General features: G+C 46.9%; 1 protein-coding gene across 4 annotated transcripts in view; it reads right to left on the reverse strand.

Annotated features, from left to right (window-relative positions):
• The window catches only part of SNAP47 (synaptosome associated protein 47), a 50,976-nt gene that overhangs the window by 23,352 nt on the left and 4,237 nt on the right, over positions 1 to 23,387 (reverse strand). For all 4 annotated transcript variants that reach the window (XM_042981370.1, XM_007093450.3, XM_042981353.1 and 1 more), the window contains exon 2: positions 19,138 to 19,664. In XM_042981370.1, the coding sequence (XP_042837304.1) occupies positions 19,138 to 19,622 (485 nt within the window). In that variant the 5' untranslated portion in view covers positions 19,623 to 19,664. The remainder of the gene's footprint in view (positions 1 to 19,137; positions 19,665 to 23,387) is intronic.

A 23,387-nucleotide genomic window follows, 5' to 3' on the forward strand; every position in this document is an offset into this window, starting at 1 on the left:
GATGCATCGTGCCAGTAGTAAACCTTAAGACAAGGATGTTACCAAGGATAAAGACAGACAATGCATAATAATCCATCAACAATCCACCAATCCAACAAAAAGACTGAATACTAAACAAGTATATCTGACAAAATTTCAAAATTCATTAAGCAAAAACTGACAAAACTAAAAGAAGAAATAGACAACCACAGTTGTAGGTTTTAACAAATTTATCTCCATAATATAGCAAGACAAAAACAATTAGTAAGAATATAAACACTATTTAAACAACTCAACTTGATTGATATTTATGGAACCAACATCTGTCTGCTGAATACACTCTTTCAAGTGTATTCAGAACATTAAAAAAATGTAACACATCTCAATAAATTTCAAGTATTGAAATCATACAGAACATATCTTCTGTCCTCAAACAAATGACATTTGAAATTAATGACAAAAGGCTAATAGAAAATCCTCAAATATCTGGAAATTAAATACGATTCTAAATAAAGGGAATCAAAAAAATCTGAAGTGAGTGAAACAAACCAATATGCAAAAAATGGCAGGGTGCAAGTGGAACAGTCATGAGGAAAATTTATAGCTTTCAGTGGATGTTGGAAAACTTCTTAGAAGGATTTAAAATCAGCGATTTAAGCTTCTGTCTCAAAAAGTTATAAATTGAACCCAAAGTAAGTAGAATAAAGGAAAAGCAGAAATCAATGAAATTGAAAACAGAAAAAAAGAAAATATTAAAAAAGCCAAAAGTTGGTTCTTTGAAATAATTAAAAAAAAAAAAAAAAAAAAAGAAAACCCTTACAAAAAATGATCCAAAATAAAACAAAGAAAATGCATATCACCAACATCAGGAGTGATGGAGGCATCACCATAGAGCCTTTAGCCCTGGAAAGGCTCCTAGGGGATACCATACCCAACTTCACACCAATAAATTGGACTTTTATGAAACAGACAAAACACTCAAAAACCACAACCTTCCAAAACTGAAGCAAGAAGTAGTTCAAGAGTATGAATAGCCATAACGAAGTAGCAGAAAGAGAAATTGAGAAAAAAAGAATCTCATTTACAGATGTACCAAAAATAATAAAATACCTTAGGAATAAATTTAACCAAAGAGGTGGGAGACTTGTACTCTGAAAACTATTAAGACATTGATGAAAGAAATTAAAGATGACACAAAGAAATGGAAATACATACCATGCTCACGGACTGGAAGAATTAATATTGTTAAAACATCCATACTACCCAAAGCAATTTACAAATTTAATACAATCTCTATCAAAACACCAAGAGCATTTTTCACAGAATTAGAACAAATAATGCTAAAATTTGTATGGAACAACAAAAGACCTCAAATAGCCAAAGTGATCTAGAGAAATAAGACCCAAGCTGGAGTTATCACAATCCCAGATTTCAGGATATACTACAAAGTGACAGTGATCACAACAGTATGGTATTGGCACTAAAACAGACACACAAATCAAAGGAACAGAATAGAGAGCCCAGAAATATACCCACACTTATAGGTCAATTAATCTACGATGAAGGACACAAGAATATGCAATGGGGAAAAGACAGTATCTTCAACAAATGGTGTTGGGAAAATTGGACAGCCTCATGCAAAAGAATAAAATAGGACCCTTTCTTACACTTTACACAAAAATAAGCTCAAAATGGATTAATGGATTAGATGTGAGACATGAATGCATAAAACTCCTGAAAGAAAACACACACAGTAATCACCTAGACATTGGCTTTAGTAACATATTTGTGGATATATCTCTTTAAGCAACGGAAACAAAAGTGAAAAACAAACTGTTTCATTTTTTATTTTCATAAAATAAAAAGCTTCTGCACACCAAAGGAAATCACTGATAATACAAACAGATAACCTACTGAATGGAAAAAAGATATTTGCAAATAATACATCTGATAAGCAGTTAATATCTAAAATACATAAAGAACTTATACAACTCATCACCAAAACAAACTAACAAACAACCCAATTAAAAAATGGGCAGAGGATCTGATTAGGCACTTCCCCAAAGAAGACATCCAGATGGCTAACAGACACATAAGCATAAGAAGATGTTCAACATCACTCATCATAAGGGAAATACAAATCAAAACTACAATGAGATACCACCTCACACCTGTCAGAATGGCTAAAATTAACTCAGGAAACAACAGATGTTGGTGAGGATGCAGAGAAAGGGGGACCCTTTTGTACTGTTGGCTGGAAGTGCAAACTGGTGCAGCCACTCTAGAAAACAGTATGGAGGTGTGTCAAAAATTAAAAATAGAATTACCATATGACCCAATAATTTCACTACTGGGTATTTACCCAAAGCAAATGAAAACACAAGTGGTAAAGATATATGCACCCCTATGCTTACTGAGGCATTATTTACAATGGCAAAACTATGAAAGTAACCCAAGGGTCTACCCATAGAAGAATGGATAACGAAAACGTGATACACACACACACACACACACACACACACACACACACACACACACACACAGAGGAATATCACTCAGCCACAAAAAAGAATGAAATCTTGCCATTTGCAATAACATGGATGGACCTCGAGAGTATTATGCTAAATAAAATAAGACAGAGAAAGACAAACACTACATGATTTCACTTATATGCAGAATCTAAAAAACTCAACAAATAAACAGAAAAAGAAAAAGCAGAAACAGACCCATAAATACATAGAACTGATGGTTGCCAGAGGGTAGGGGGGTTGGGTAGAGGAGCAGAATGGGTGAAGGGGAGTGGGGGATAGAGGCTTCCAGTTAAGGAACGAATAAATCATAGGGGTAAATTAAGATACAGCACAAGGAGTATGATCAACGATACTATAATAGTCTTGGACACTGGTAGTGAGCACAGCATCATGTATCAACTTATCCGATATGCTATCCACTGAAAATTAATGTAACCTTGTGTACCAACTATACTTCAATTTAAAAAGGGGGGGGGGCGTGGACATCCACCCTTACCTGCTGCACTAGGGTCCTTCCCCAAGCATGGGATTACGGTACAGGAGGCCACATGAAGAGCCAGTAGCAACAACGGAAACCTTACGGGTGCAGGGGGGTGCACCTCTAGGGGGGTGGTAACAACACCTCCCTAATTCTCCCAGTTAGGGCACTGTTAAGCCCTTAGTTTATCCCAAAATTCACATGGAAACACAAAAGACCCAGAATAGACAAAAACAATCCTGAAAAAGAAACAAGTTGGTGGACTCTTGCTGAGTGCAAACTTACTACACGGTCATAACAATGATGATGGTGTGGTACTGGTGAAAGGTTACAGCGTGGATTAATGAGATGGAACTCAGAGTCCAGAAACAAACCTTTATCCTTATGGTCAACTGGTTTTCGACAAGGATGACAAGACAATTCAGTGGGGAAACATCCATCTTTCAACAAATATTGCTGAGATCACTGAATAGCGTCATACCAAAATAAATAAATAAATAAATAAATAAATAAATAAATAAATAAAATAAAATAAAAAAGAAAAGAAAAAAGAAATTTGATTCATTTCTCACATCATTCACAAAAATGAACCCCAAGTGGTTCAGGGACCTAAACAGAAGAGCTAAAACTATGACTCTTGGAACAAAGCAAAAGAATAAACCTCTGTGACTCTGGATTAGGCAATGAACTGGATATGACACCAAAGGCAAGTGACAAAAAAAAAAAAAAACAAAAAAACAAAAAAAACAGGTACATTGGTCTTCATCAAACTTAAAATCCTTTGGCCTTGTGTCCAGCCAGGTCTGGGCCCCATCTGTGCGCAAGGCACAAGCAATCAGGCCTGTGTTTCATGGTGCCCCGAGGGTGAGGGGAGGGAGCAGCAGAGAAGGAGAATGAGGACCTGGGAGGGTCTTCTGTCTTCCGAGGTGTGCTCCCCTTGAGTTGGCTGGGCAGTATCTGAAGGAGCAAAACTGCAAAGCTCTGAAATGCTCATGTTGTGAATGTGAAAGACCAGTGTTGGCTTCGGAGGAAGAAAAGGCTATAGATGCTATTATGTTGAAACCAAAATAAAAACAGCTAATGATTTTCTCTGGTCACTTAAACCAGAGAAGCCAAAATAGGAAAAAGACTTTTTGCTCATCTGTTGGGTTGGACTAGTTTTTCCTTCCATGAACACTGGAGAGAAAATGGACAAGTTCTGTTTTTGAAAATGTACAAAGTAAATGATTCTCTTGCTCTAAGTTATTTCAAGAAGAAAGAATGAATTGAACAGTTATGAGCTGGGAGCATAATAGTATGTTTTGAGAGTTGTTCTAAAGCACAAAAAGTGGGGCATCTGGCTGGCTTAGTAGGTAGAGCATGCAACTCTTGATCTTGGGGTTGTGAGTTCAAACCCCAGGTTGGGCACAGAGATTACTTAGAAATAATTCTAAAGCACAAAAAGTAGAAATATTATTTTCAAACTTGACTCTTTAAGGAAACGACATAATCTGTACATCCTCTATGAATAATATGAAGACCACTGATGGGACTTAAAATTGATAACATGCAGGGGCGCCTGGGTGGCTCAGTCGGTTGGGCGGCCGACTTCGGCTCAGGTCATGATCTCGTGGTCCGTGAGTTCAAGCCCCGCGTCGGGCTCTGTGCTGACAGCCCAGAGCCTGGAGCCTGTTTCAGATTCTGTGTCTCCCTCTCTCTGACCCTCCCCCATTCATGCTCTGTCTCTCTCTGTCTCAAAAATAAAATAAATGTTAAAAAAATTTTTTTTAAAAAAATTGATAACATGCAGTCTGGGGAGAAAATGTCTATTGGGAAAGTTTAGGATAAAACTTTCTTTTGCTCAGTCTGTCCTTTTAGTTCTAAAATAAATTGTGCTTGATTCATTGGAGAAAAAAAATTAAAATCCTCTGTGATTCAAAACCACCTTCAAGAAAGGCAATCCACAGAAAGAGAGAAAATATTTTCAAATCATTTATCTGATAAAGGGATTTCTACCCAGAATATATAAAACTCCTACAAAGTCCATAATAAAAAGACAACCACATAAAAAATGGTCAAAGAATTTAAAAATAAAATAGACCTATGGGAAAAAAGCATATGAAAAGATGCTTATTATCATTAGGAAAATGATTGTGTAATGAGACGTCACTTCACACCCACTATGATAGTTATAATAATAAAGCAGAAAATAACAAGTGTTAGTGATGTTGTGGAGAAACTGGAGCCCCCATACATTATTGGTGGGGAGGTGAAACATGGCACAGCCACTTTGGAAAACAATTGGTCAAGTTCTCAAAATGTTAAAGAGAGACCCAGCAATTTCCTACCCAAGGGAAATGAAAACAAATGTTCATGCAAACACTTGTACACAAATGTCTATAGCAGCACTATTCATAATGGCCACAAAACAGAAACAACAAAATGTCCATCAAAATTGGTCAATGGACAAACAAGATGTGATAGATCATATAACAGAGTATTGGTCAGAAATACAAACTAATGGGGTGCCTGGCTGGCTTAGTCAGTAGACTCTTGATCTCAGGGTTGTGAGTCCAAGCCCATTTAAAGTAGGTATGGAGCCAGAAAGAAGGATGGAAGGAAGGAAGGAAAGAAAATAAAAGAAAAGAAAATAAAAGAAAAGAAAAGAAAAGAAAAGAGAAAAGAAGAACAGAAATATAAAGTAACAAAGTACTGATCTATCCTACAATGGAGATGAATCTCAAAAACATGACACGGTGCAAGAAGCCAGACATATGTTAACTCTCTAAAAAGACAAGTCTACACAGAAAGACTAGATCAGTGGTGACCTGGGCAGGGCAAGAACAGAGTGACTGCCAAAGGGCTTGAGGTGACTTTTGGGAGGGATAGAAATGTCCTAAAATTTGGACTACAGTCTTGTCTGTACAACTCTGTAAGTTTACTAAAAATCATTGAATTGTTTACATACAGTGAGTAAATTTTATGGTATGTAATTTAAAAGCCTGTTCTAAAAAATCTACATATCAGAGACACATCAGAATAAAACAGAATATCTAGGATAGGGAGGAAAAAATGTAGGCACAATCCTACCCAACTTAGCAATCATGTACACTAGGAACACAATGGGAAATGTCCTCAAAGTGCTGAGCTACACTTGGCTCAACTGTGAAGAGCCAAACTGTCATTCCAGAGTGCCATTTTCCAACCTCTGAACAGAGGCAATACCAGTTACTCACAGATGCCAATGAAAACACAACCAGACCAATTACCTCAGCAAGTAGCTTCTACCAAACTCCTGAAATCAAAACTGGGTTACCAACTTGTCTTCATTTCATTTAAAGAGAGACATGGAATGCCAAAAAGTAGGAAGTGCATAACACAGAATTTTAATATTTTGTTTTCTAGAAGTTCTATGCTGCTTTTGACTGCAGAGAGGCTGGCATAGAGGTTTCAGCCACGATAAGCCCAAGTGGCTTCCCAGCCAGAGGGAATTCAAAGAGACAAGACCCAATTCCTAAGAACATCTTTGTCGGTTCACTAGCTGAACAGAGACGCAATGAAAGAGAAACTTCAATGACCACATATAACAAGAGAGACACACTTTGCAAAAATAGTTGGGAAAAGATTCCAATTCCAGCCATAACCCTCAACAAGCAAAGACCACTAATCCCCAAGGAGTAGAATTAGGTTTCCAGAGTGTATCAGTCAGTTCGGGTTACTGTAACAAATACCACAAACTGCATGGCTTGAACAACAGACATTTATTTCTCAGTTATGGAGGCTAGGAAGTTCAAGATTAGGGTGCCAACAGATTTGGTTTTGGGGAAGAGCTCTCTCCCTGGCTTGGAGACAGCTACCTTCTTGTTGTGTCTTCGCACAGCAGAGAGAGAGAGGAGAGAGAGGAAGAGGGAGGGGGGAGAGACAGAGAGAGAGAGGAAGGGGGGGGAGAGAGGAGGAGGAGGAGGAGGAGGAGGAGGAGGAGGAGGAGGAGGAGGAGGAGGAGAAGAAGAAGAAGAAGAAGAAGAAGAAGAAGAAGAAGAAGAAGAAGAAGAAGAAGGGGAGGAGGAGGAGGAGGAAGAGGAGGAGGAGGAAGAGGAGGAGGAGGAGGAAGAAGAGAGAGACAGAGAGAGAGATTTAGCCTCTTCCTCTTATCCCATCATGGGGGCTCTACTCTCATGACCTCATCTAAACCTAATCACCTCCCAAAGGCCCTGCCTCCTAACACTATCACACTGGGGTGGGGGTTGGGGGTGGTGGTGACCTCAGGGACTTCAGGTGAATTTCAGGGACACAAACATTTAGTCCATAACAGATTTACCACAACAGAATGTGCACTTCTCAAGAAAAAATGATAAAACATACAAAGAAAGAAGAAAGTATGGCTGATTCATAAGGCCCATACTCATCTCTGAGGAAGTCCTAATATTTTATCAAAGATGTTACACCAAAATCTTAAATATGTTCAATGAGCTAAAGGAAACTATGGACAAATAACTGAAAGAAATAAGAAAAAAAATGTCTGAACAAAACAAGAATATTAGTAAAAAGAAATTATGAGAAGGAAACAAATTCTAGAGCTGAAAAGTGCAATCACTGAAATGAAAAACTTGCCGGAGGGATTCAACAGCAGATTTGACAGGGGAGAACAGAGAATGGGTGAATTTGAAAGTAATACCTTTGAAATTACCCAGTCTGAGGAGCAGAAAGGAAGGAAAATAAAGGAAGAAAAATGATCAGAGCCCAAAGGACACCATCAAACATATCCATAAACGTATTATGGGAATCCCAGATGGACAAGAGAGAGAAAGGGACAGAAAATGAATTTGAGGAAACATTGGTTGAAAACTTCCCAAATCTGATGAAAGACATGAATGTACACATTCAAGAAGCTCAACAAACTCCAAGGGGGATAAACTTAAAAAGAGCCACATCAAGATACATTATAGTCAAACTGTTGAAACCCAAAGAGAAAAACAGAATTTTGAAATGAGGAGCCACGTTCAAAGGATTCACAGTAAGAGATGGTCCAACATAATCAGCCAGCCACCAAGTAGCAGGCTGAACACCCTGGAGACTAGAGGCATTATTGGAGACTTGGTGTTGGTGGCTGTGGTCAGGCTGGCCTTGGTGAGCTGAAGTCTGTGCTGCTGGACCCAATCATAGCTTCCATCCCTGTCACCATGGCCACTTTGTTCATGGGCTCAGTGGGTAACTTCAGGAGGTGCTGGGGAAACAGACCGACGGGTATCTAGGGCACAGGTCATCCTATCCACTGGATTATTACAATCCTCCTCTGCTGAAGACACCCTTCAGTGAGCATTCACGTGAGGCACATCTTTGCCTTTTTTCCCAACCAGAGAAGTCTATCCAACACTTCTGCCCTGGATCTCCTGGTCATGAAGTTTCCAGTCCTGTTTCTTGTTTCTTCCAGTCCTGAACATCAGCCAAACCACTGGCTGCAGCCAATCAGCATGCAACTGAGCATCTGGCCATTCCTCCTTCCAAGAACCCTGTTGAGCAGAGTGCCACACACTGGTCACCAATCTCAGGGGAGGACTCAAACACTTTTGCCCACAGCATCCTGGTATCGGAGTTACCATGGAGCACAACACAGTCCAGCACTGGACAGAGCAATGCCATACTCAGCTTTCCTAGTGCAGAGGAGAGCAGAACAGAACCAGCTCTGGTAGTGGCCGCTGGTCCCCTGGCAGCCGATGCAGGACAACAGGCTTATGCACATCCTTTGAATGCTGTAGTTCAAGGACTGCCCCCTCTCCGTGGACTCTGATATATGAACTCTGACAGCTGGCAGAGTGCTTCAGTAGAACAAATGAGTACCAGTTGAGCTTATAACAGGGAAAGCTATTTTCCTACTAGGTGATAAGCCTGGCATAGGCTGTGTGCTCCAGCCCTCAGATCCATTCTAACAGGGCTGACAGTGGGTCAGAAGACTGCACGAGACTGCCTTCCCAACATGGTGAACCTCCAGGTGCATGGCTTGAAGTTCTGCCACTGGAAGGATCTCCCTCCACCTCTGTCCATTTCTGGGTGATGCCTGCACATGGTACAGAACCATCTGTAAGTGTAAACCAGGCCCTGCTGCTTTCATTCTCAGTCAACTGATAGCAGGTATGGGTTGTGCCGTAGGTGCAGGCTGGGGGCAGAAGGTAGGGGTGTAGGAGCAGGCACCGTAGCACGAGAGCTAATTCCTCATACAGCCTAACCCGTGCTGTCAGGGCCCGCTTGCCCCTGATCTCCTGCATCACACCATCGTTGGATGCGGGGGCTGGGGGGAGGGTCACCATGCGTGCCCACGTCATGGCTTGCTGGGTCAAATAACACCCATTTCATGAAGAACAGCTCAGATTGTGTGATAACATGGTGGTCCACGGTCCAGCGTTCAGTCTCTACAAAGGCCCAGTAGCAGGCCAAGAGCTGTTTCTCAAAAAGAAAGAAGTTATCTGCACAGGATGGCAGGGCTTTGCTCCAAAATCCTAACAGCATACACTGTGACTCCCTACAGAGGTCTCCCACAGGCTCTGGAGAGCACCCCTGTCTACCACGGACACTTTAAGTGCCACTGGATCTGCTCAATCGTGTGGCCCACATGGCAGCCTGGACTTGCTGCAGAGCTTTCTTGCTTTGGGTTCCACTCAAGACCAATAGTTTTTCATGTCACTTGGTAAAAGGGCCAGAGTAGCACCACAAATGAGGACGTTGCTTCCAAAATGCTCACCACCAGGTAGTGTCTTCTTTTTGGTTGTAGAAAGAGCCAGAAGCAAAAACCTGTCCTTCACGGTAGAAGACACTTCGGTGAGCCCCACACCACTGGATCCCTAGAAATTTCACTGAGGTGGAAAACCCCTGATTCTCTGGGAGATTTACTTTCCCACCCTCTGACATGCCTTCGCAGTGTGTCCTGAGTAGTTGCTAATTTTACGCCCTCGATGCAGTTGGCATGGTATCACCCAGGTAACAGACCAGGGTGCTACCCTGTGGAGGGAAACACAGTCCAGGTCCCTGTGACGGAAACGGGCATGGGGCTGGATAGCTGGTGTTGCCATGAGGCGGGACAGCGTTGCACAGTTTGCTGGGGAGCAAACTGCTCTGGTGGCCCCTCCTAACAGCATGGACAAAGAGTGTCTGCCAGAGTACACGCTGCGCCCCAGGTCCCACATGATGTGCTAACTTGCTCAAGTGTCTGGTACAGCGAGTGCCATAAGAGAACGACCTGGTCACGGTTGGGACAATCTACTGTTCTTCTCCAACTTTTCCCTGCACAGCCCAGCGAGTGCGCTGAGCGGAGATGGTGCATGGCTCACTGCCCACGCACCCTGCAGGTCCTTGATGGGGACACGCACCTCTGCAATCCCTGCAAGAATGGTTCACTCTTCTAGGTAGTTCCAGTGGCTTCCCCAGAATAGCTCTCACTATGTAGGTCAGGGAACTGGTGTGGGGTTCTCTAGCTAGTGAGAGCGTGTATTCTGATTATATGCTCCAGGCCTGGGAAAAATAGCCATGGGCTGGGTTCAGAGGCCTACTGTGTGACTGTGTGAGGCGGACCTGATCTGAGACTCCATGGATCCCCTGAGCCCAATAAGCCCCTCCTCTGACTGGTGGGCCACAGGGCCGTTTTGGGTCTGCTAGCATCAGCGTCAGATCCAGTGTCCCCTAGTCCCTAAAAGTCTGATGACTTCCTGCCTCCAGTGCTCAGTCGCCCTGGTTAGACACCACAGGGCCCTGGGGGGAAGGCTGGCACAAGAAATGATAGTGTCAACAGATAGTGGCATCCCAGGGTTTCTCCTCAAGGGGGACGTGTCCCCATCCTTCAAAGGGTTTCGGATCTGGAAACTGGTTCAAGTCTGGAAGATGATTCAGGGGCCATGACTGCTTTCTAATTCAAGTTAGAGGCTCACTCACTTGACCCAGGGCCCTTCTGTGTACACAGCCCTGGTAAGGACCAAAGGCCCTGCCTGCCCATCTGTTACTTCCCTGGGGGCACGTGACCAACCAGCCAACACCACAGGTCTCTAGGACTCACACCACTCTGACTGCTGCTTCTGCTCTGCTGTCCCTTGTGGTGACCATCCCACGTATCTTCAGTGACTGCAGGCCACCAACTGGCCCTGGAACCCTGGAGTCCATCACCCCCGCCATGGGGAGGGTCCCGGCCCAGCACCCCGGAGTCCACCACCCCTGCCACAGGGAGGGTCCCGGCCCGACACTCTGGAGTCTATCACCCCTGCCACGGGGAGGGTCCCAGCTCAGGGGTAGCAGTGCCCACCATCCTTTCTGGCCTACACAGAAGAGTGGTTACACAGCTCCTCAAGGATATGGGGCCTCCTCATAAACAGGGTTCTCATGGTCCTGGGGCAAGTGTGTCCCTCTGGGCCAGGCTGGGTGGGGAGCGGGTCTCACATGGTAAGTCCATACGACCGTTCCAAACCTCACCCAGCATAGGTCACCTTCCATAATGCCTCGCCCGCCAGTGGATCGGTGGAGCCCTCTCCAACCCGGGTAGCAACAGTACTGAATCCAGTCCCTTGTTTTGTAGGCCCTCTGCTGTAAATGATGTCCTTTCCACCACTGTCCCCCACCCTTGCTACCCATTCCCATGCATGTCCTGTGGACTTCCTTCTGTCTGTGGACACTGGAACCTTCACGCAACTCTTCCACAGGGTCACATCCTCCTCAGGGTCACGCTTTGTGCCTCACCTTTTGGGATCTGCTGTGACCCGAGCCTACAATTCATCTAGGAGCAAAGGAGGGTGGTGGGGTGGGTCTCTTCAGGAGACCTGCAAGGCAGTTACCTCAGGGGGGCCGTTACAGACTCTTCCAACAAAGCAGGATGACGGTGGAAGGGACGTGTCTGACGACAAAGACTCACTCGAATGGAGGGGTTCAATGCCCCCAGTTTAATCAGGACTTTCCCATATGTCCACTTTCTACTTTTCAGGATCCAGTTTCTTCTTCATCAGTATCCTAGGCTTAACAGAAGACAGCACACAAAGCTGGGGTTTCAATTTGTGCCGTGATTAATGTGCTCGCAGACGACACTCAGATCTGGTCTTTAGAAATCCCAGACCTGCTGGTTCAATATTTGCAAGTCAATCAATGTGACACACATCAATACAAGAAAGGATAAGAACCATATGATCCTCTCAATAGATGCAGAAAAAGAATGTGACAGAATACAGCATCCATTCTTGACAAAAACCTTCAACAAAGTAGGGACAGAGGGAACACACCTCAATCTCATAAAGACTATATACAAAAGACCACTGCTAATAAATATCATCCTCAATGGGGAAAACTGAGAGCTTTTCCCCTATGATCAGGAACAAGACAGGAATGTCCACTTTCACCATTACTACTTAACATAGTGCTGGAAGTCTTAGCCTCAGCAATAAGACAACAAAAAGAAATAAAGTGCATCCAAATCTGTAAGGATGAAGTCAAACTTTCACTATTTGCAGATGACATGATATTCTATGTAGAAAACCCAAAAGACTCCACCAAAAAATTTCTAGAACTACTATATGAATTCAGCAAAGTCACAGGATATAAAATCAACATACAGAAATTGGTTGCATTTCTACACACCAATAATGAAGAAGCAGAAAAAGAAAACCAAGAGTCAATGCCATTTACACCTGCACCAAAACAATAAGATAAGTAGTAATAAACCTAACTAAAGAGGTAAAAGATCTGTATGTTGAAAACTATAGAAAACTTGTGAAAGAAATTGAAGAGACACAAAGAAATGGAAAGACATTCCATGCTCATGGATTGGAAGAACAAATATTGTTAAAATGTCCATACTACACAAAGCAATCTACGCGTTCAATTCAATCCCAATCAAAATAACACCAGCATTCTTCACAGAGCTACAACAAACAATCCTAAAATTTGTATGGATCCACAAGAGACCCCGAGTAGCCAAAGCAATCTGAACAAGAAAAACAAAACTGGAGGCATCAAGATTCTGGACTTCAAGCTATATTACAAAGCTGTAATCATCAAGGCAGTGTGGTACTGGCACAAAATAGACACATAGATCAATGGAACAGAATAGAAAACCCAGAAATGAACTCACAACTATATGATCTTCGACATCTTTGTCATCTTCGACAAAGCAGGGAAGAATATTCAATGGAAAAAGGCAGTCTCTTCAGCAAATGGTGCCAGGAAAATTGTACAGCAACACTCAGAAGAATGAAGCTGGACCACGTACTTACACCATACACAAAAATAAATTCAACATATAGATGAAAGACCCAAATGTGAGACAGAATATCATCAAAATCCTAGAGGAGAACATAGGCAGCAACCTCTTTGACCTCGGCCATGGCAACTTCGGCCATGGCAACTTCTTACTAGACATGTCTCCAGAGGCAAGGGAAACAAAAGCAAAAATGAACTACTGGGACCTCATCAAGATAAAACGCTTCTGGACGTGAAGGAAACAATCAGCAAAACTAAAAGGCAACTGATGGAATGGGAGAAGGTGTTTGCAAATGAAATATTAGATAAAGGGTTAGTATCCAAAATATATAAAGAACTTATCAAACACAACATCCAAAAAACAAATAATCCAGTTAAGAAATGGGCAGAAGACATGACCAGACACTTTCCAAAGAAGACATCCAGATGGCCAACAGATATATGAAAAAAGGCCCAACATCACTCACTCATCATCAAGGAAATATAAATCAAAACCAGGATGAGATACCACCTCATACCTGTCAGAATGGCCAAAACCAACAACTCAGGAAACAACAGATGTTGATGAGGATGTGGAGAAAGGAGAACCCTCCTTGCACTGTTGGTGGGAATGCAAACTGGTGCAGCCACTCTGGAAAACAGTGTGGAGGTTCCTCAAAAAACTAAAAATAGAACAACCCTGTGACGCAGCAATTGCACTAGATATTTATCCAAAGGATACAAAAGTGCTGATTCGAAGGGGTACATGCACCCCAATGTTTATAGCAGCATTATCAACAACAGCCAAACTCTGGTGGAAATAGCACAAATATCCATCAGCTGATGAATGGATAAAAAAGTAGTATATACATGTATTCATACGTGTATACATAATGGAATATTACTCAGCCATCAAAAAGAATGAAATCTTGGAGCGCCTGGGTGGCTCAGTTGGTTGAGCGTCTAACTTCGGCTCAGGTCACGATCTCACAGTCCGTGGGTTCAAGCCCTGCATCAGGCTCTGTGCTGACCTCTTGCTTAGAGCCTGGAGCCTGCTTCAGATTCTGTGTCTCCTTCTCTCTCTGCCCCTCCCCTGCTCACGCTTTGTCTCACTCTGTTTCTCAAAAGTAAATAAATGTAAAAAAAAAAAAAAAAATTAAAAAAAAAGAGTGAAATCTTGCCATTTGCAATGACATGGGTGGAGCTAGAATGTATTATGCTAAGCAAAATGAGTCCATCAGAGAAAGACAAATACCATATGATTTCACTCATATGTGAATTAATAAATAAAACATGAACATATGGGAAGGAGGGAAGAGAAGAGAGGGAAACAGACCACAGAGACTCCTAACAGTAGAGAACAAACTGAGGGTTGCTGGAGGGGAGGTAGGGCAGATGGGCATTAAGGAGGGCATTTGTTGGGATGAGCACTGAGTGTTGCATGTGAGCGATGATTCACTGAATTCTACTCCTGAAACCGTTATTACACTTCAGTTACCTAACTAGGATTTATATAATAATAAGGTAAGAAACCCCGGCCCTGCAACCACAGGCACTCAGGGCATCTTTCAGGGCAGAGACAGGGCATTCAGGCCACTCTGTGTTACCCTGAGCTCATTCTTTCCTTTCTGCACTTTGTCCAGTGGAGTTGGGAGCAGCCAGCAAATCTCAGTTTGACAAAAATGCTATTAGCATCAAATATGTGGTCACTCGGATCCTTGCCTCTTAAAGTATTTGACTAGGAGTGTCCTGCAGAGATATTTTGTATATCTCTAGTGCTACATGCCATGCACTAGTGCGTGGAAATGAGAGTTATTAGATTTAAATCTAATCAGATTATTAATCCCCAAAACTGTAGAACACATTCAGAAATCACCCTTCAGTCTTAGTACCAGATTCCCTATCTGTCAGGTTCTCCAGAGAGACAGAGCCTGTAGGACGGACACACACACACACACACACACACACACACACACACACACACACAAATATAGAGAGAAGCAGAGAAGGAGACAGAGAAGAAGGGTGGGCAGAGGCGGACACAGGCCAGGACAAAGAGGCACCACCATCTCTGAGGACCCCTGGAGGCACCACAGCTATTTCCACCTGGGACCATGGTGGGACAGAGACCAAGCACCGTGACAGGGCACCTCCAGCAGAATCAAGGACCCCACAGTGTACCCGGCCTGGCCCACCCACGGGAAAGACCTCTGAGGGGACAATGAATCACAAAGCACAAAAATAAGAATGCAAGCAGTCAGGCCCACGGGGGTGCTCACACCAATGTCTGAAGGTGCCAACTCTTGATGGTGTGTTGGGGGCCAGCAGTCCACCAGCCCTGGCGATGGGCTGCTGGAGAGACAGTGGGACACAGGGAGATATGAAGGATGGGCGCAGGGGCAGTCCTTCTGGGGACTCAGGATGCCTGGTGCCCCATGGAAGCAGCACAGTGGTTGGGAGTGGAAGGGTCTGTTTCTGTGACTCAGTCCTTCTCTGGTTCATCCACTGAGTCTTCAGGAAGAGGAACACAACATGTAAAACAGAGCAATAGCTCAGATATTTCGAGTTAGTCCATCGTTACCCTCATTTCCTAGCAGGAATCAAAAGCAAATAACAGGAGCTCATGGGTTGACACAGCAGAGAAGAAAGCACACTTTAGATAGCTCTTCCCAATTTCCTGTTGAAATATCGACCCAGACACAGAAAAAGGCAGAAACTGGCAACAAAATGGCAAATCAAAGGAGAAGACCACACGGATGGAGAAGTAAGCACTTGCACTATGTCTGTTTTACCCTATGACTGTAAATGGGACAATGTCCAAAGATGGTAGGAAAACCTGAACTTTGCACAGACAGCACCTGCTCCAGGATGGAGCAAGCAGCTGTGAGCAGAAAACTCAGGCATCCTCATGAGGGCTGGAGCCAACGGACTATGTACCGGCTCCCTGACACAGCTCCTTGCATCCCTTTCTCCGCACCGGCCCCTGCATCTCTTCCTCCTTCCTCCGCACCAGATACTTACAGAATTGTAAGTAATTGTAGGTTGGTGCACTAAAAAAGGATGCTCAAGGATATGTCTGTTTGAAAAATTGTCAGAGGATGATCAGATTCTGACAATTACAAGGTGTGTGTGGTTTTATCCCCACACCAAGCCATTCACTCAGCTCTGGTCCCGTCCACATGGACTCCACTCTGGCCCTGTCCACATGGAGTCAGCATCAGACCTCACAGGCTCAGCCCCACAAGACCACCGCCACTTCAGACACCAACCCCAAGTCCAGACATCACCTGTGCTCTGACCCACAGGTGACAGATCACAAGTTCCCACGGCCACTCCTCGGGTCTGATGAATGTGCTGGAGGGGCTCAGAGAACTCAGGGAAATGTTTCACTTGCTAGGTTAGTGGTTTATTACAAAAGGATATGACTCAGGGATAGCCCGATGGAAGAGACGCCCAGGGTGAGGCACTGGGGAAGGGGCGGGAAGCTTCCATGCCTCTCTAGGCACGTCACTCTACCCACGTCTCCATGTGCTCCCCAGCCTGGAAGCCCCCCCCCAACCCCAAGACCGTCCCTCTGAGTTTTCACTGGGGCTTCATTGTATAGACATGATCGATTAATCCATTGCCCACTGGTAATCGATTCCGTCTCCCCTCCCCAGAGGTCAGGGGCAGGACTGAAGCCTCCAACTCTCTGGTCCCACGGTGGGGTCCGCAGGCCACCAGCCGCCATCCCTAGGGGCTTTCCAAAGTCACCGCAACAACATGAACTTGGACTTGTTATGAACACCGTGACACCTTCATTGCCGTCTTCAGTTGGGAAACCCAAGGGCTTTAGGAGCTCTGAGCCAGGAACAGTTACAAGGGCCGAGTCCATATTTATTATAAATCACACTACCAGAGATGACAAATCGAATACACATATTTTCCCCAAGGACAACGAGAAGACACGGCAGCAACCACATTTTGGAACCTAGAAACCAGACAGACTTTGTGAATCCAGGAAAGTAAGGGAAAAGGCAGTGGTGGCAAAGCTGGGACACGACCCAGTCTGTGGCGAAGAACCTACACGTGGAGACAGAGGGTACCAGGGACCTCGACAACAGGCGTGTTTGTGAAGCTGGGCCTTACCTCACCCCACAAGCAGGAGGTCTAAGCCGTGTGTCAGGAGGGAGCTGGCGACAGGGAGCCTGGCCAGCTCGCATGTGGTTCAGCTGAAGGGCGGGAGGTGAGCTGGGAGCAGGGGAGGGGAGCAAACTCCTCTCCTGAGCTGGGACACACACCCAAGTCCTTTCCGCACATGGCTCTCCAGAAAACCCCAAGACACAGAGGTCAGCGTGCCCATGAAGCAACAGGCTGCTATTCAGAAGGAACGTTTGGAGATTAATAAATAACTCGGAGAAATTAAAAACATCACAGAGATGGAAGGGTAGGAGGAAGACACACTTCAAGAAACAGAAAGTAAAACAAAAAGATAAGACACAGAATGAGATCAGAGGCCAGACAACTAGACAACAGGAATCTGAAAGGAACACACTTTAGAACTGAGGGGGAACCAGACCTCATGGACCAACCAGAGAGCTCCCTGGGGACTCCCCACAACAGCACCGATGGATGTGCGTCAAGGACTGTGGCCAGGAGCGCCAGGCGGTTGCTTTGCCCTTCCCAGGGGCCCAGTGTGCCCTCCCCCCGCCCTGCTCGGGTGCTCTCTGTACTTTGTCCTCCACTACTAATAAACGGTATTCTGCTGTACACATCTACTTGCAACTTGGTTTTTTTTTTTTTTTCCAGTTTACTTATTTTGAGAAATAGAGACAGAGCATGAGCTGGGGATGGGCAGAGAGAGAGGGAGGGAGAGAATCCTAAGCAGGCTCCGTGCTGTCAGCACAGAGCCCGACATGGGGCTAGAACTCACAAACCACGAGATCATGACCTGAGCCAAAACCAAGAGCTGGTTGCTTAACACACTGAGCCCCCTAGGTGCCCCCACAAGCACTCCTCTGAAGGTAAGATTTGGGGCTCTGTTCCCTGCAGCTCGAGCACACGCCTCCCACACCATGCAGGCAGTCAGGAGTGTCCCAGGACAGCAACAGGTGGTGCCTGCAGAGTGGGGTCACTCAAGTCAAGGGTCCCTACCAGCAGCAGCCACGCAGACCTGGACTCAGGGCCCAGCACTAGGCCATCTGGTCATGAGTTCCCCGACAGCCATCAGGGACACAGGGAGAGGCTGTTCCCAGCAGACGCTAAAATCTCCTTCGTCCTGCACTCATCTTAGAATCAGCACAGTGCAGAGCATCGTCTCTGAGACCTTCTGGAGCCAGTGTGTTCACAGCAGCACCTGGCAGCACTCAGCTCTGTGCTCACGGACGTGTGAGGGGCACCCAGAGGCCCCGGGACACAGTATGACCTGCAGGCGACTGCAGAAGCAGGCGGGCGGCAGGACTGTGCGGGAAAGAGAGGAGCAAAACCCCAAACAAGGCTACCCTCTCACTAAGCGTGTCTGCTTTACAAAAACTATTTTTCATTCACAGAGCTGTTTATGTTACCAGGTCGTGGGTTTATTACTGCACTTTTTGAACAAACAAGTGATTTTTTGAATCTTAGTTCATAAAAAACAGATTAATATTGGCACATATGACCCACGTGGGGTCCTTGATGTGAAACAGAGGGGGGTCCTGCGATGGAAGGCTTGGGAGCAGCTGGAGCGCCTCAGTGTGGCCCCAGGCTTGCTGCTACGTGGCTGTGCACAACAGATGTGCCGGTGGACCGCATGTGACCTCCACGAGTCACCCGGCCGCATGGCCTGTTCCCTCACAGGCGCCTGAATAAGGTGGTCTTCCTGAGACACTGGAAACAGAGCCCTCCCCCCACAAATGTGCCACTGTAGCCCACCTGGCGGGGTGACCCATATGTACCGCACAGGGAATGGTGGGGAAGACACACAGGGCAGGGCTACGTGGCTCTGTCTACCTGTCAGCCACGTCCAGGTCGGATTCCATCTTGTTCAGGCCCCTGGTGATGCTGTCCAGCTGCTCGCCCTGATGGTGGAGGACTCTGGCCGTGTCCTCCAGGCGCTTCTGGGAACAGGCCATGAGGCCAGTCAGCTCCTTCCCCTTGGTCGCAGGAAGCGGTGCTTCCGGCTGGGAGAGCAGCAGCTCTCTCCAGAAATGCTCGATGACACTGAATGCGGCATTGCGACTGGGCTGCAGGGAACCGAACCAGTGCTTGCGGTTGTCCTTCTCCAGGACAGTGATGGAGCTGAAGACGAAGTGAGAAGCCTCCTTCTTGATCGCAGTGATGCCAGACAGCGGGAAACTCACCAGCGTCTCCTGGGCCTCATCAGCCACAAACTTCAGGGAGCAGGAGGTTAAGGAAAGCTTTCCAGGGACCCATCGCTTGTCCAGCTCTAAGTAGTAGGAGCACGGCCAGGTGTGCACGCAGACCTCTCCGCTCATCTGGCTCCTGGTGGGTCTGCTCCACGGCCTCGGCCACTCTGCCTGTGCAGGAGAGGGATAAATCAGTGGGTGGGGCAGGCTACAGCACATCATCACACCTGGACCAGAGACACTATGGCAGGGGTGGAGAGGGGGCAGCCAGGCTCTGAGCAGAGCCGTCTTCCTCCACCCGGAGTGAGCAAGATGCAGGCCCGCCCCACCAGAAGCAGGGTCCATGGCTGGACCTGACTGAAGGGCAGAAACCCCTGGAAATGGCCACCCCAGGATCCCTCATGCATACACTGTTTTGGCTGTGATGACCCCCCCCCCCATTCCTGACAAGTTCCTGTACTAACATTCTCCATTGGAAATGTGCAGAAACTGACTTAATACCATAAAAGAAAAAATCCCACAGAAAAACTTTTCCCTTCTTGTAAGGCCCGCTAACTTCACGAAGCTCCACATAATCGACAGGCTATGCATACAAACGTACACGTACAGTTTCATACAGTTACAAGCAGCAGGGGTGCACTGTTCACACCTACAGTTTGCATTTGCTAACGAAGGGCGGAAAGTCACAAACAGCAGATGTGAACAACCCCTGAAGGACACACAGTCCACCCCTCACTGAACAGATAAGGCACTGAAGCCGGGACAGGAAGAGGACCTTATGCAAGCTCAGGCCACAAGCACGTGATGCTGACTTGGCCAGAGTTGGGCTTGGGAATGCCTCGTCCAGCTCACTTCTGGGCAAGGGTCCCCCGTACCATGGGCTTCTACTGCTACCCTCTGTCTTCACCCCTCGCAGTCACAACATGGCCTTCCCTGTGAAATAAGGAGAACAAATAACTAATGTCATCTCTTAACAACACACAGGGAGTCCCTGCATCCCGGCCACAGGCCACAGGCCCTGAGGAAACAACACTGGCTTCGGCCTGGGCCCATGGAGCTCAGTCCACTGGACCCCTGTGAACATCTTCACTGAGTTGTACCTTAAAGACCTGGACTAGAGCAGAACGGCTGGACAAGACAACAAAGCCACGTGTACTGCACGGAGCTGCCCACTTACAGAGAAACACAGTGAGCGGAGAGTTGGCAATGCTCCACCAAATACAAACTGAGCTAACGCAGACTAAACTCCACAGCTCATGGGTGAAGGTGTGGTGACATATGGGAAGGAAGTCTTATCGGAGGATGGCACGGCAGGACAGCCACCGGTTCCTGTGACGGCCAGCTCTTGGGGCAAGGACAGCATTGTGCTCCTAACCCAACTTAGGGAACACTCTGGGGCTGAATGTGTCTGTCCAGCTCACCCCGCTACTCACAGTTCTGTGGGTAGCAGCCTTCATTGAACACCGTCAGACACAGATGGCAGATGTGGTCCTGGCCTAGTTAACCAGTGTGTCGGATAGGGGACTCAGGAAAGTCCATCGAAGCTGAGATGGTACAGAAACCAGGGGCAGGCACTTCCAGGACGTAATTCTCTGCATCTCATGCCAGCTTTTGTCCCAGGCGCTTCTTCTCATAGTGGTGCAGGGTTGTCCCTCCTGATTGAGACACCATCTGCTGCCTCCTGGCCAGGATTACAGGACACTGTCCCCTTGGAGGCCTGCTCACAGCCCCCTGGGAGGCCCATCTCCTTGGCCACATGGTGAGTGCCAGACCAGGGGAGCCTCAGCACTACAGGTGCACCTGACAAACGCCAACCTCATAGTACGAGGGACCCAGGCATCCACGGTCCCAACTGTCTGCACAGACAACTGAGTCATGCTCCCGAGGGGCATGACCTGTGAGCGTTCCCAGCAGCCCTGCAGCCATGCTGGGATGGTGAGCAAGGTCACCATCTGCAGCAGACACAGCCGGACAGTGGGAACTGGAAAACAAGCATCTCTTCACCAGACTTCTGTCCCCACCAAGAGGGCACTCCCCTGACACTGACCCAAACACAAAACAGACTACAGAGCGCTGGTGGTAGCCTGGAGCTCTGGCAGGACAGGAAAGTCAGGTGCACACACCTGTGATATCCTCTGCAGGTGACCTGCTAGTGCCCTTCCTCCACGAGGCCCCTGCTGTCATCTGGAACATGGATGGCAGACAAGCCTCTACTCTCAGAACCAGGGATGACTAACATAATTTTGGGATTTTGAGCCCAAGACTAAGGTTGGAGGCCAGGCACCTCAGCCCTGCCATGGAGCCTGTCACTGTACTGGTCAGCACCTGGGACCAGCCTGACCCTAGTCCTCCAGCAGCCAGGAGCCCCCCCAAATCGGCCCCTAGTCCCCACAGTGTGCAGCCCACAGGGAGTCCCTGTCCATACATAGACACTGTGTGAGCCCCGCTGGAAATCCCTGACCATAGCTGCCGGCCCAGGAGACACCCCACGAGCACCGCATGAGCCCCACTGTAAATCCCGACCACAGCTGCTGGCCCAGGAGTCACTCCACGAGCACCGCGTGAGCCCACGCACGCCTTCTGTAAACAGTGACTGAGGCCGGTACTGCATCGTCAGGAGCTCGCTCTACCAACTTTATGGCTCCTGCTGGGCCCGTTCATCTGCCAGTAAAATAACTGAAGACCCCAGGACAACTACACCTCTCAGATATGCTAGAATTCACTCAGGGAAGAGCAAGGGAAGAGGAAAGAACAGTCCAGAGGAGGAGAAACCTCACTGCCTACTGGGAGCAGCACTCAGGGTGGATGATTCTGAGGACGATTCCAAGGACGAAGCAAAAGGAGAAACCCGCAGCCGGCACCCCTCCTTCCTCACGTTCCCGTGGTTCTTCCCCGGCAGACGGAGTGGACAGGGAAGATGTGGAGGACCCAAGTGAGAACAGCACTCCCACACTGGCCCTCACTAGTCTGTGTGAAGCAGTGCCCTTGAGAGGCCAGGCCTCCCTCTCCTGCCCTTGATCCCAACCCTATGCAGCAACACCAGCCTCCTTGCCTTCTGACCAAAGGCCAGACAGTAAATACCCTGGACTCCGTGGGCACTGGTCACTGTCACAAGCACCCCGCTCTGCCGATGGAAGCAGCCAAGACACCACAGCAACAGAGTGGCATGGCTGTCCTCGTGGACAAAATAGGTGGCTGCCAAGCTTGGCCAGTGGGCCATAGTGGGCCCACCCTGACCACAGCACCGACCATAGCACTGCCCATAGCTCCAATCAGAGCACTGCCCACAGCTCCGACCAGAGCACTGCCCACAGCTCTGAGGAGCTTGTGAATGATCCTTAATGCTGACAGGCTCAGTCTACCCACCACAGAAGGCAAACATCACAAGGAGGGTGCCTTGGGCACAATGCTGGCACACCTCGGCCCCTGGTAAATGCCTGCTGAGCGAACTACAAATCACCTCGTGTGGCAACATTGACCGCATCCACCATGGATGACTTTCTTCCTTCCAGGTCCTGACCTGGGTCTCTGATCTGTGCTAAGCTCCTGGAGTCCTTATTGTGTCTGGAACCCACGGGGACCTGTGCTGACCTGGGAAAGCAGCAGAACTGGGGATGCTCGTGGGGAGAGATGAGTGGGCATGTGGGTGCAGCGTGCGACGCTCGGCACTTTATGAGACACGCTATTGTGCATGGATAACTCCCAGGGCTTACATCAGACCTGTGCCCTAGACTGACACTCAGTATCAAGTAAACACCCTATTTTTAGTTAGTTTCCAAAGTAACAGGACCAGCGACATTTTACACAAGTTCCAAGGACTCTTGGGCACAAGCAGGTCTGGAGTCAGAACAGTGGGAGCAGTGTCTCTGGGCGCCGGCAGCCGCCTTTTCCATT

Source organism: Panthera tigris, chromosome A1 (genome assembly GCF_018350195.1).
Source record: "Panthera tigris isolate Pti1 chromosome A1, P.tigris_Pti1_mat1.1, whole genome shotgun sequence".
Lineage (NCBI taxonomy): Eukaryota > Metazoa > Chordata > Mammalia > Carnivora > Felidae > Panthera > Panthera tigris.